General features: G+C 43.4%; 1 protein-coding gene across 1 annotated transcript in view; it reads left to right on the plus strand.

Moving 5' to 3' along the window:
- The window catches only part of efl1 (elongation factor like GTPase 1), a 405,088-nt gene that overhangs the window by 313,433 nt on the left and 76,652 nt on the right, over positions 1 to 15,003 (plus strand). The window contains exon 17 of the mRNA XM_038813286.1: positions 1,722 to 1,869. Within this exon, the coding sequence (XP_038669214.1) occupies positions 1,722 to 1,869 (148 nt within the window). The remainder of the gene's footprint in view (positions 1 to 1,721; positions 1,870 to 15,003) is intronic.

Raw genomic sequence — 15,003 nt, forward strand, 5'->3', positions numbered from 1 at the left:
CTTCAGAAAATGGCCATGAAACAGGACATTCAGTTGAAATTGGCGGATGTAAAGAAAAACGTACGGTCTGAGGAAAGTGATGAGGGTAATGATCATGAGTGTCATAGTCGAAGGCTTGGTGGGGATTTATTTAAATATGTCCAAGCATTGCCAAGGTTTCATGAGAAGGCGGCAGAAGCCTTTTTCATTTCATTTGAGAAGATAGCTAAACAAATGAAATGGCCACAGGACATGTGGGTATTACTGATTCAAATAAAGCTGGTGGGTAGGGAAGTGTTTGTATCACTATCAGAGGAAGTATCTGGGACGTATAAGGAGGTGAAAAAATCCATCTTAGGTGCATATGAACTAGTGCCTGAAGTCTACAAAGGTTTAGAAATTTAAGGCAAGAACCTGGGCAAACATACATGCAGTTTGAAAGGATCAAACAGAGTAATTTTGATAGGTGGATAAGGGCTTTGAAAATAGAACAAACGTATGAAGCTCTCAGAGAAATTATACTTTTGGAGGAGTTTAAAAATTCAATTCCTGATATAGTGAGAACTCATGTGGAATAGCAGAGGGTTAAAACTGCGAGATCAGCAGCAGAAATGGCAGATGATTATGAATTAGTTCATACATCAAAGTTTGGTTTCCAACATCAGTTTCAGCCTGTGAGGGATAGAAATTGGAGAAAAGAGAAATACTCAAGTGGTAAAGATAAAGGGGATCTGATAGGAGGTAATAAGGAGAGTGTACCTCAGATTAAAAAATAAATCCAGGTGGGTGGAAGAGAATGGAAAAATTTCAAATGTTTTCACTGTAATTAACTAGGCCATGTAAAGTCACAGTGTTGGGGGTTGAAGAAAAGCACTGGGAAGGCTGATATGGTAAAACAGTATAAGCCAGTGGGATTTGTTACAGTGGTAAAGGAAAGCCCAAGTGAAGTGAAGGAGGTGCAAAAGATTGTACAGCCGGACCAAGAGGTGATTGATAAGAAGGTGCCAGATCTCTTTAAAGAATTTACTTGTGTGGGTAACATTTACTCAGGAGGAGTAGATAAAGCAGTCACAATTTTAAGAGATATGGGAGCTAGTCAATCTTTGATGGTAAGAGATGAGGAGTTATGTAGTTTGGGAGGAATATTGCCAGAAAAGGTAGTAATATGTGGAATTAAGGGTGAGAAGAGCAGTGTTCCATTATATAAGGTGAGTTTGGAAAGTCCAGTGAAGAGTGGTGAAGTAGTAGTAGGAGTAAGAGAGAAACTATCTTGTCCAGGAATACAGTTTATCTTGGGTAATGATATAGCTGGGTCGCAGGTGGGTGATGCCTACTGTGGTTGATAAGCCAGTGAAAAATCGGACAACTGAGGTCATGAGGGCCCGAGGTGTGATGATCCTCAGGTTAAATCACCATCAGTCAGCTTGCTCTCCAAGGGTAGACTATGGTCCTCATGAACAGTGGCGACATTTACATTTTACTTTTGAATTAAAGACTTAGTGCCGATAAAGAATGATAGTTGCATAAAATGGGGATTTCCACTTAGAGGAATCAGTAAGCTTTTGGATGGAGTCAGTTCCTGCTGATAGTCTCCACAAAGACTAGTGAGGATCATTAGTTGAGCCATAAGTCACATTCCTGGTATAGAAACAAATGGTGTAAGTTAGTGATCTATTGATTCCGAATATAGTTTATACTTTTTGCCTTCTTCATTTTTGGATTTGTTTTATTTGCTCATACAGGTGAAATGCCACAGCTGGTGAGAGGAATGAAGCTGCTTAATCAGGCTGATCCATGTGTGGAAGTGCTCGTCCAGGAGACAGGAGAGCACGTATTAGTAACTGTTGGAGAGGTCCACCTGCAGCGTTGCTTGGATGACCTCCGTGAAAGGTTAGAGAATGATCAGAGTATCACAGCATTAGTGCAGTTCCTTTAATGATGAGCACAGAGCACCATAATGACTAAGATCTTAAGGATGTGTCTCTATAAATTATCCCTGAGTATTTATTCATAAAATACACCCAGATGTAAATATTTGACAATAATGTTTGAATTTGATACTTTCTCAAAACTCGAAAGACAATTTTAATGGGTTATGAATGGGTGTGTCCCTGGTAAATTGGATTTAAAGTTCAGAAGGTAAAACTGCAGTGGAGCAATGGGCTGCCTTTAAAGAGATGCTTCGCGTCCAATCAAGGTATATTTCCATGAGGGGGAAAAAGCATGTCAGGCAAAGCTAGAGCCCTCTGGCTAAAGGAAGTGAGAAAGAGTAAGATGTAAAGGGCTATTTGTGACAGATTGATAATACAAGTGAGATCCAGGCTGAATATAGAAAATTCCAAGGGGAAATTAAAAGCAGAAAGAGATTATGAGAAGAGAATGACATCTAACATTAAAGGGAATTAAAAAGTCTTCTATAGACAATAATAAATGGTAGTAAGAGGAAGAGAGGAGCCAGTTAGAAGATCAATGCATGGAGGGAGAAGTATTTTAAGCTTTGATTATTGCAAACAAATTTCTTAAGCAGGAATACAGAAGTCCTTGTTTAATGTTTTGGTTACATTTGTAAAGTGCAACATTAAACAAGTTACATTTTCCCATTATAACTCATGTGAAAGCTGTAGTTACATTCTGTAGGATCTTTCTCATCAGAAAAAAAATTAAACTTTCTTGCAAAATTTCTATGTTGATAAATTAAATTACTTGAAAATAAATTTAGAAGTATAAAATAAATATGCTGACCCCTTCTACTTGCCTCCGGCCTGCTGCCTTCCTCGCTTTCCAACCCTCCGGATCTCTGCCTCTTCCAGTCCCTGGTTTGCCCCTCTCCCCAACCCTCTGGCACTCTGCTTCTCCAGTTCCCCACCTCTCTTGTTCCCCAACACTCTGGTTGTCTGTCTCTCCCCCTCCCTGACTCTTTGGCTTGCCACCTCTCTCGCTTTCCAACTGTCCGGCTCTCTGCTTCTTCCACTCCCTAGTTTGTCCATTCTCCCACTCCCCTTCCCTTGGACCGGCTGCCTCTCCCACTCCCTGACTCTCCCCCTCCCTGACTGACACCTCACTGTGAGCAAGATGAGTGGCGGGAGGCAGGAGGGAGCAGCTTTGGGTTTTAGAGGCAAGTCACAGGCTGGTGGTGACCACAAGGGTGGGCAGGAAGAAGGGCGGCAAGCAGGAAGGTGGGCAGGAGGGTTGGTGAGCGAGAAAGTCGGCAGTGCCCAGGATGGTCGGAGAGAGGGAAAGTCAGGCAGAGGAAAGATCGGCAGCTTCCATGAGGGCCAGGAAGTGAGAGGGGCTACTGCTAAATTCTGCCAATTGGATTACGCCCCTACCTCAAACCCAGCCCAAAATGATGTTAAAACAAAACCCCCGACTCTAAAACATATGTATAGTCCTTTTTATGGCTGACTTCAGATTGACTTAAAACGGAGTAAACTAAAACACAGATTTAGTGTAGAACAAATGTGTAGTGGCAGACATTTGTTGGGTAATTTTCTTTTTGAATTCTTTCCATTTCTAACAATGGAAGAAGTGTGGTTTACCTTGCTTTTCAGAGGTTCAGGTCAAACAACTTCTCAACCAAGGCCCTTCATCAAGCTCATTGGTAGGAAAGAGACCAGCTCAGATATCCCTGTGAGGCGGTACCTGGATCGAAGCAGATTATAAATAACTATATGCGTAAAAGTTTGAGTATAAAGATCCAAATTCACTGGAGTTTCAGATATTTGCACTTTAACCTGCATAAGATTAGTGTTGATATGAAACCAAAATCACTTCACAATATGTCAGTGCACCCTTATGATCAGGATGGGGGTGTATTGATTATCATTGCACCAGAAGATGAATATGTACAGTTTCAATATTGCTTTTATTGTTTAGATCTTAGAATTTTGTGTCTTTTAATTACTACCTATATTGAGACCAGTAAATCTTTATTGTTGTTATTCACCAATCATATTTCTCCCCAATTCACTTCTCTCCCAAAACAAACCACTGAAGAGAAAAAGATTTTGCCTCACATTCAACCAAAATAAACTGTCACCCTGACAGTCGCTCTGCCACCCCATTATAAATGGCTAAAAATAATCACATTTCAAGTACACAGGAAAAGACACAGGAGCACATAATCTTTGCTCCAGAAAGGTTCTCCCTGCTTGTATTAGCAGCCGTGATACATGTAGCCAGAGCTCTAACTATCCTTAACTCCAGGAACACCCTCCCCTTTCCCAGTAAGAAAATGTTACGTTTATTCATCAGTGTTCCCTGGGCCACATTGTGTATGTGCCACCACAGCTCTCTAGCGGAGGAATTCTAGTGAGCCAATAATGAGGAGTGCCGGTTGGAGAATGCACCAAGTTTAATTTTATTTGTGTGGGGTGAAAATTGTACTGTATAAAATTCAGGGTCATCCCCGCCATTAAAATAGAAGAAAGAAGAATTTAATCTGGAACTATGAATGTATTACAGACATCGCACAGCATGATGTAGCTCTGTGCTAAAATAGTTTGCAGCTTAATTAATTTTTTTATCCCTTTTAGTCCCACCCATGTGCTGCAGATCACAACCATTAATGGACTTCTTAAAAGATACATGTAAATTAGGACAGCAGCTAATTTTAACCAAAGGAAAAGTATTGCGAATCAAATTAATTCAAGGAAGACCTCGCAAACAGCTAATTTACACAACTTCATTGTATCGTTTTTATATTATGAACAATGTATAAACGATGAGTCAACTTTCTCTTGTTTGAGCCACTGGGGGCTTTGCAACTTACACTAATAGTTCACCTTCTACCTTCCATAGTTGTAAGATGCAACAATAATGGAGTTGCTGACTAATCAAGACGATCATCTCAATGAATTAGTCTACGACAGATATGAAATGAGTGGTTAAACATTTTGGGAATCATAGGTCTAAACTAACCAGTTCAGTCCATAAGAGGGCTATTCGGAAATCTGGTAACAGCGGGGAAGAAGCCTTTTTTGAATCTGTTCATGCGTGTTCTCAAACTTTTATATCTTCTGCCTGGTGGAAGAGGTTGGAAGACAGAATAACTCACATGGGAGAGGGGTCTTTGATTATGCTGCTAGCTTTCCCAAGGCAGCGGGAAGTGTAGACAGAATCAGTGGATCAGAGGACGGTTTGTGTGATGGACTGGGCTGTGTTCACGACTATAGTTTTTTGCGATCTTGGGCTGAGCAGTTGCCATACCAAACTGTGATGCAACCAGATAGGATGCTTTCTATGGTGCATATATAAAAAATTGGTAAGAATTATTACGAACATGCCGAATTTCCTGATGAGGTATAGGTGCTATTGTGCTTTCTTGGTTGTAGCGTCGATGTGGGTGGAAGGACAGATTGTTGGTGATATTTCCACCTCTGAATTTGAAACTGTCAACTATCCCAACCATGGCATCATCGATGCAGACAGGGGCATGTACGACACTTTGCCTCCTGAAGTCGATGACCATATGCTTTGTTTTGCTGACATTGAGGGAGAGATTGTTGTCATTACACGATGCCAGTAGATTCTCTGTCTCCCTCCTGTACCCTGACTCATCATTTTTTGAGATCCGACCCACTATGGTCATGTCATCTGCACACTTGTAGGTGGAGCTGTAGCCCAAATTGGCAGCACAACCGCATGTGTATAAGTAGTATAGTTGAGGGCTAAGTACGCAGCCTTGCAAGGCCCAGTATTGAGGACTCTCATGGAGGAGGTGTCATTGTTTATCCTTACTGATTGTTGTCTGTAGATCAGGAAGTCGAGGATCCAGTTGCAGAGGGAGGAGCCGAGTCCTAGGTTTTGGAGTTTGGATCTGAGTTTGGCTGGGATTATGGTGTTGAAGGCAGAGCTGTAGTTAGAGCTGTCGTCAATGAACAGGAGTCTGACGTAGTTGTCCTTGTTGTCGAGATGCTCCAGGGCTGAGTGTAGGGCCAGGGAGATAGCATCTGCTGTGGACCAGTTGAGGCAAGAGGCGAATTGCAGTGGACCAAGGCAATCTGGAAGGGTGACTAAGCACTTCATAATGATAGATGTCAGTGCCACCGGATGGTAGTTGTTAAGGCATGTAGTCTGGCTATTCTTTGGCACCGGTATGACAGAATCTTAGTGCAAAAGGAGGCCATTCAGCCCATCCAGTCTGCACTGGCCCTTGGAACGAGAGCCCCACTTAAGCCCACGCCTCTACCCTATCCCCGTAACTCCACCTAACCTTTTTTTGGACACTAAGGGCAATTTAGCATGGCCATTCCAGCTAACCTGCACATCTTTGGACTTTGGGAGGAAACCGGAGCACCCAGAGGAAACCCACGCAGACGCGAAGGGAACACAGATTCCAGACAGACAGTGACCAAGCCAGGAATCGAACCTAGGACCCTGGAACTGTGAAGCAACTGTACTAATCACTGTGCTACAGTAGTCCCCCTTTATAACGCGGGTGTTGGGGTCCAAGACAGCCACCCGAGTTGCAACCGAGCCGCGGATATCCACGATGGGGGTTTTAAATTTATTTTAAAATCTATGCTAGCGCTTCCCATTGAGAGTCTACGGGGGGCGGGGGGAGAGGTCAGACTCCCGTAGACTCACAATGGGAAGCGCTAGCATAGATTTTTAAATAAATTTAAAACCCCCATCGTGGATCTAATTAAAACAGTGTCAATTTCAGCGGCCGGCTCACTTTGATCCGGAGAGGGAAGCTGCTCTCTCACTGAAACAATCAGCCGGCTGCTGAAATTGACACTGCCGGCTGCTCTCTCCCTCCAATCCAACTTTTAAGTTTTAATGTTTCTGATTGGAGGGAGAGAGCAGCCGGCAGTGTCAATTTCAGCGGCCGGCTGATTGTTTCAGTGAGAGAGCAGCTTCCCTCTCCGGATCAAAGTGAGCCGGCCGCTGAAATTGACACTGCCGGCTGATTGGAGGGAGAGAGCAGAGAACACAGGAGGAGGTCATACGGGCCTCTGCAAGACCAGCATGGTCTCACATCGCCCCTCCCCTCTGTAGCTGGGGTTCAGGCTGTGGCTGCTGGGGTTCAGGCTGTGGCTGCTGGGGTACAGGCTGTGGCTGCTGGGGTACAGGCCGTGGCTGCTGGGCTTCAGGCTGTGGCTGCTGGGGTACTGTGGCTGCTGGGGTACAGGCTGTGGCTCCTGGGGTACAGGCTGTGGCTGCTGGGCTTCAGGCTGTGGCTGCTGGGGTACTGTGGCTGCTGGGGTACTGTGGCTGCTGGGGTACAGGCTGTGGCTGGTGGGCTTCAGGCTGTGGCTGCTGGGCTTCAGGCTGTGGCTGCTGGGGTACTGTGGCTGCTGGGGTACAGGCCGTGGCTGCTGGGCTTCAGGCTGTGGCTGCTGGGGTACTGTGGCTGCTGGGGTACAGGCTGTGGTTCCTGGGGTACAGGCTGTGGCTGCTGGGCTTCAGGCTGTGGCTGCTGGGGTACTGTGGCTGCTGGGGTACTGTGGCTGCTGGGGTACAGGCTGTGGCTGCTGGGGTACAGGCCGTGGCTGCTGGGGTACTGATTGGAGGGAGAGAGCAGACGGCAGTGTCAATTTCAGCGGCCGGCTGATTGCTTCAGTGAGAGAGCAGCTTCCCTCTCTGGATCAAAGTGAGCTGGCCGCTGAAATTGACACTGCCGGCTGCTCTCTCCCTCCAATCAGAAACATTAAAACTTAAAAGTTGGATTGGAGGGAGAGAGCTGCCGGCAGTGTCAATTTCAGCGGTCGGCTGATTGGTTCAGTGAGAGAGCAGCTTCCCTCTCCGGATCAAAGTGAGCCGGCCGCTGAAATTGACACAACTGACAGTTGGGGTCCATAAGCCCCCCCCGCGGTACATCGCGAACCGCGGTATTGCGGAGCGCGGTATAACGGGGGACTACTGTACCATGCTTCCCAAAGCGGTCTTCGTGAAGCAGGTAGGAACCTCGGAACGGAGTAGGGAGAGGATGACGTGTGAAGGATCTTAGTACACGACCAGGGACTCCGTCAGGACCCGTTGCTTTCCGAGGGTTCACTTTCAAGAAAGCCGATCTGAACCTTGGAGGCTGTGACAGTAGGTATGGGTGTGTCTGAGGCTGTTGGGGCAGTTGACAAAGGTTTGTTGGCTTCCTGCTCGAAATAAGCATAGAAGGCATTGAGTTTATCAGGGAGGGGTGCTCGTCTGCCAGAGATTCTACTCTGCTTTGCTTTGTAGCCTGTTATATTGTTTAAGCCTTGCCGCAACCGACCAGAATTCGTATTGTTAGTCTGGGACTCTAGCTTAGTCTGGTATTGTCTCTTGGCGTCCCTGATGTCTTTGCGGAAGTCATACCTAGATTGCTTGTATAGGTCAGGGTTACCTGCCTTGAACGCCTCAGACGTGGATTTCAGCAGGGAATAGATCCCCTGGTTGTTCAACCATGGTTTCCGGATGGGGAATACACGTGCTATACTTTCTTTGGCACGCAGTCTTTGACGCACTTACTGATGAAGTCTGCAACAGTAGTGGCATACTTGTCCAGGTTGGCCACTGAGTTCTTGCATATAGACCTGTCCGCTGACTCCAAGCATTTATTCAGCATTTATTGTCCATCTCTAATTACCCTTGAGAACGTGATGGTGAACCATTGTCTTGAACCGCTGTATTCCATGTGGTGTAGGTACTCCCACAGTGTTGTTAGGGAGCAAGTTCCAGGATTTTCAAAACCAATGTCTTATTGGACCAAAACGCCGACTGTTTTTGTTCTCCACAGTTGCTGCCAGACCTGCTGAGTTTTTCTAGTATTTTCTGTTTTGCTATTTTGCTTTCACTGCTATGAAAATTTTGTCCGTCACACTTAAGGATAGTCTGTTCACTCACAGCAGAATATCGGCAACCAGGACTGCTCGTAACAGTCTTTGGTTTGGATTTTTTTGCCTTTGCACGTCAGTTAGCCCGATTGGCTAACAATGTCATACTGAGTTCAATCCCAGTACCTCCAGTAATTCATGGAGGTCTGCCTCCGCATCTTGCCCCACTCAAGGCATTTAGAATGCTTCAAACCATTTAGAACTTGTTATGCCCAGTGAAGGCATGTCCTATTCATAACTTCAAACATGAAGTGATTCTTTTAGAAGCTCCTGGAACTGTCATTTTCTATTTAAATGGCATTGACAGGGTGGCTAAGATGGCTCCCAAGGATCAGGTGATGTTTGCAAATACCACCACCAATTACCTCAAGTTTTTGGAAAGTTCCTAATTGAATGACCCTGGGCAAGGCCATCTTCTGTTCGCCCCCAGCCCCTCTCCCTGCCACCCCACCGTGAAAGGACAAACCCAGGTACCATCTCACCTCTGGACATACCCTGACCGAACCTATCTGTGGAATTTACATTTGCTATTGCCTGTGATTTGTGCAAAACATGAATTCAATCGGCCTACAGACTTCAAATCGACCTACAGTCTTCACAACTCCAAGATCAATGTTCAACAAAAAGAGCTGAAAATATCAGTCACCCTCAAGTAAATGTGAAAGACCTCCATCCATCTCTTGTAGGATTAGTTTCAGACTTCCAAACCATTCTGGTTGGGCAATTCCAGCCTTGGTCTTGTGACCTCAACCGGCTTGAGATAACGAGTTTAATTATCTGAAGATCCAGAGAGACATGGGCAAAGTCTGCTAACAACACTACTGCAGAATATCAGCTGCAGATCAAGGCAGTAACACAAAGCCGCCTTCAACCTATGGGCTGCTGTGTCTTTTTAATGAAAAGCCTCCCAGCCTGATTCCTAAATCCAAGTTCACCTCCTTATTGAACTTTAACCTCCTGACACAAACAAGTGTCTGCCTTACTAAACATTTTCTCTTTGAAGGAATCCTACAATAAGCCTGATATCCAACTTCAACTATTTGAACTCATCTAAATTTCAGTTCAAGAGTGGAAATGATTCATTTCTTTACCCAGCCTACAATGGTTGGTCTCCTACAATGAGCCAGACACATGAACTATACTTTTGTTTACAACTTGAAAAAACATTATTTTTTCCAACTGTAATTTTTCTTGTGTGTGTGAGAGTGCTGAGTGATTGAAGTAGCATTTTGACTTTCAGAGTGAATGCAGGAATAATAATACTATATTTTAGCCCACAAAGGCTAACTAAAAAAAACTAAAATTGATCACACACCCCAGGGGCTAAGAAACAGACACACAAATATATACACACACACACTGTTTATGGATGGAAAGGGAAAATGTACAGGGGTTTCAGTTCACTCCCGACTCTGTCCATGGAAAATCAATTGTCTCTCTCTCTAATGGAGAGAGATGCCTATGCTCCTTTATGACTCCTTATGGTTATTTACATGTTGCTTGTGGAGGAGCATCGGGTGTGGTGTGCCTGCCCTGCTGAAGAAGCAGCAGAAGTACTTAATTTGCATTAAATTAAACCAACAAAAAGGCATCCAAGCAGCATAATAAGGCAAAAAGGTATCTTAATTCTACAAGGTAGCACAATAAATTGCTGCTCGATTATTTCCAGATATTTAACCCTACCTATCGCAGATGTTTACAAAGAAGATCAAATTTAGAAAACTCTGCTTAATCTGGCACTATCGGAGCAATGAACGCAACTACAAATTGGACTAAGTGTATACAGGATCGTAACTGTCCACTGATGATGATCACGAGTAATAATTAAACTCTTTCAAAAAAATTGCCCATTAGGAAGCCGGGTATCAATTAAATAGAAAAAAATAATACGCATGGGAAATAAGAGATCCAGGGGACCTGATTGACAATAGATGGAAGCTATAGCAACAATACTCATTGGGCATAGGCAAGAAAATAATCTTTGGGGATGTATTTAAATGGTCATACTGAAATGAAATGGTGATGCAATCCTACTGTTTTATAAATTATTGGGGCAACCACATGCAAGACCTGGGGTTCACTCTAATTTTAAGGACTTAAGTGGATTACAATTATACGACTAAGTTGGGAGAGCTAAAGCGAAATTGCAGTTCCAACTAGCTACAGACAAGTCTGGGTATGAGTATGTTGTCAGTACTAAAATGTGAATACTGGTCCCCAACATCCTGTTGACTGTGGTTCTCGCTCTTGTTCTATTGACTCAAATCTTTCTTCTTGCCTCCACATGCTGTGCACCTTGCTGCTAGTTGCTGCCTATTAACCCTTGCTAGCCACCTCTCTGCATGGTCAGTAGTATCCCTGAGTTATGATTGATCCAGGCAATGCATGGTCAGTCCCTGATTGGTTAGGTGGTGAATGATTATTGTCCAATTGGTGTCTTAAAGGTGATGGTCATCTTATTGATGTTAGTTCCTGTTGACTCCTGACCGGTTCCCTGAGATGTCAGTCACTTATCGAATCATCCTCCTTCTCAATACAGCTATTCCCTGTCATTTTATTAAATTTATAGCTTTCCACTGAGATACTGAGGCACCAAAAGATAATTTGTGTTTTTGCTTATTTAAGATAAGGGGATTTGTGTTTTAACTTCCAAATGATTAATACTTTGACCTCCACATCCCAAAATACCTAACTGATAGATTTTGGGTGTTCTGGAGAGTTCATATACCTTATAACTGAACTGTGGACTAATTATGTGACTCCCTAGTGACTGCTGATGCCTAGAACAAGTTATGTAAAAAATAACAAAAGAGTACCAAAAAGCATGCAGCCTCAATTACAAAGTTGCTTCAGCATGAAATCTATACAAAATATTTATAAAAGTTAGCCCATGGAGACAACCAGTGTGGTAAAACTGAGGTAACGAGGTTCATGTATAAGATATAGCATTACATGTTCATAAGGGATAAGAGTCGCAAGAACTACAGGATGACAAAAACTGATCACACTCCCAATTCCAAATGAACAAAGTAATGTTAAGGTCTACTACATACTTTAAAAGAAAGTGACTGGTTCTCTTTAAGGCACTTTAAGTTAAAAGGCTAAAACAATTCAAGATGTAGAACTATACCTTGAGACCTAAAACTGTTTTACTTGACACAATAGGACCTGCTAACTCCAGTATAACTGATATGTTAATGGCTAAGGGGTATAATGATTCCATACATGGACACACTCAACCATGACTGACTTCACAGCACTTTGCACAGGATTAGGGCCATGTGGTGTATTTCACTTGTCAAGTAAGGATGCAGCTACAGACAAAGGCTCACATGGTGCAATATTAGTGTCTTACATTGACTACATTTAAGAAAATGATCATATTAGATTAATTGATTACTTGATCATAACACACAACTGAACTATGGGCTAATTATTAAACATGGCTTTTCCTACACACACTTAGAATTTTGTATACAGTTCTAGTTACCATAAAAAGGATATTGTGGCAATTGAAAGGGTACAAAATCAAGGATTGGATTATGGAAATTGCGCTCTCTCACCAGAAATCGGAAGATTGAGAGGTGACATGACTGACATTTTCAGAATCCTAAAGAGACTAAATAACATACATCATGATGAGCTGTTTAATTTTGTCCAGAGGTACAAAACTAGAGGAAATGGCATATACTTTCAAGTCAATCTGCAGAACCTTAATTTAAATGAGCCAGTAAATCTATGGAACAGGCTCTCTAGGGAGCAGATTGTGTTGATCATTCAAATGAACATTTTATTTCCTTCAGAAAATATTTTGGGATATGGCAAGTGTGGCATACTAACGAGCAGCAGGTGATTTTGGATCTATAGTTTCCAAAGCTTTCCACGACAGTTTTATTGCCTCTTTATAGATTAATCAATGGAGATTGACTGCAATGATTAATCAACAACTCCATTATCATATGCAGTTCGAGAACAAGTTAGCTGCAACTGTCTTTTTCTCCTCTCACAATTCATATATATTCTGGAGAGGCTGATGAACTAGAGAGTTCCTCCAATATGCAGCCTTTTACAATGTTTTTGATTTAAACATTCCCAGGTTTGCCTATGTAACCCATTTGTCATTGTCTGGTGCCCGGAACTAAAAGAGATGGATTAGCTGGATAGTGTAAAGTTTGTCTCAGCTGTGATTGCTGTTAATGCTGGAGATGCAGCCCTCACCCAACTTTCTTTCAGCTGTGGAACTGAAGGATTTGGGAGCTGAGCCTCAGCTGGCACTGTCTGCAGCAAAGCTGCCAGAATCTAAAGCTATCCGGATGGAAGTTGCATACGCGAGCACTTTTTTATGGGGTGAGATTTTTTAAAAATGCTTTGTATGGCTGCTCAAGTGCTGACGAGCAGATTGCTTTCCCACTCCTCCCCACACCAACTGGATCCCATTGATTTGAGGGAACAATCAGGTGATATGCATCTGAGGCCAAATAATAGAGCCCAACATATTTGCAGCTTGAAACGTGGAGCATCACTGCAGAAATCTACGATTAGTGGCACTGAGTTTTGGCTGGAGCTCAAAGCATTTCAAGTGCAACACATGGGGTGTGGTGGTTTAAGTACTGCTTCACTGATGATTGTGGTGTTTCAGCACTGCCGTCGTATAAGAACAATTTAGAAATCTGTGGGTTTGCCACACGCATATTTGTTTCGCTCCTGCAGGGAATGATCCTTTCCTGTTCATGTCCACAGACTGTCCTGAAATCCAGAACCCATCTTTGAAATCAAGACAAAGACCTGAGTCCAAAGTAATATTCCTCAATGCAATCACATGTGGTACCATTGGGCCACCACTCTTCATAGGATTATAGAATGATACAGCACAGAAGCAGGCCATTTAGCCCATTATATGTGTGTAGGCTGTTTGATAGAGCTGTTTCAGCTAATCTCATTTACCCACTTGTAGGCAGCATGGTATCACAGTGGTTAGCACTGTTGCTTCACAGCGCGAGGGTCCCAGGTTTGATTCCCATCTTGGGTCACTGTCTATGCGGAATCTGCAGGTTCTCTGTGTCTGCGTGGGTTTCCTCCAGGTGCTCCGGGAGTTTCCCCCCACAAGTCTCAAAAGCTGTACTGTTAGGTAAATTGGACGTTCTGAGTTCTCCCTCAGTGTACCCGAACAAAAGCGGAATGTGGCGACTAGGGGCTTTTCACAGTAACTTCATTGCAGTGTTAATGTAAGCCTACTTGTGACAATAAAGATTATTATTTTCCCATAGTCCAATAATATGTTCTTCCTTTAAGCTATCCTACTTTTTTAAGTTACTGGTAAATCTGCTTCTACCATCTGGGTTTAGCTCAGTTGGCTGGATGGTAGGTTGGTTCGTGATGCAGAGCGAGGCCAGCAGCGTGGGTTCAATTACTGTACCAGCTGAGGTTATTCGTGAAGGACCCACATTCTCAACCTTGCCCCTCGCCTGAGGTGTGGTAATCATCAGATCAAGGGGGAAAGCAGCCTATGGTCATCTCGACTATGGTGGCTTTACTCTACCTTACCTTTCAGGCATCATTCTAAATCTCCAAAACTGGCTGTATTTTTAAAACATAAGGTTTCTTGTGTGGTCTCTGGTTCTTTTACCAATCACCTTAAATCTTTGTCTCCCAGTTACGGATTTTGTGTTGCAGTTTCTGCTTATTTTCACTGTCAACGTCGTTACACTTTTCATTTTTTTAACACAGCCTTGGTAATTTTGTAGTAATTTGGCAATTCTACTACATTTATGAACATGCAAACAGTGATGAACTGGGTAAGAGGCCCTGGTCCGACCAGCCCATTCCATGCAATTGTGATGCCTTGTGCATCACGACATACAGACTCCACACGATTCCTTCAAATTTCACAATAAAAATGCTAGATAAAAATCCAGCCCAATTTTGGGGACATAATGAAGGAAGTTGTTCCTCGCTCCCCCAGACAACAAAACTAGCCCAGCTGGTCACTTTGGCCTGGGATTCCTTGGAGTGCCTAACTTTTTTTTAATGAAGTGATCTACTGAGCTAGAAACGGAAGTCCAGCTCCTGCTTGAGAGAATTCAGTGAATTACCATCCAGTGCACAAGCCATCAGCCAATTCCAAAGATTTGCTATTCTCTGGGAAACAAAGCACCTGCCATCTAACCTACGTCTGGCTTTGCAGAACTTAAAATTGTGATTCCTAATT

This window comes from Scyliorhinus canicula, chromosome 12 (genome assembly GCF_902713615.1).
Source record: "Scyliorhinus canicula chromosome 12, sScyCan1.1, whole genome shotgun sequence".
Lineage (NCBI taxonomy): Eukaryota > Metazoa > Chordata > Chondrichthyes > Carcharhiniformes > Scyliorhinidae > Scyliorhinus > Scyliorhinus canicula.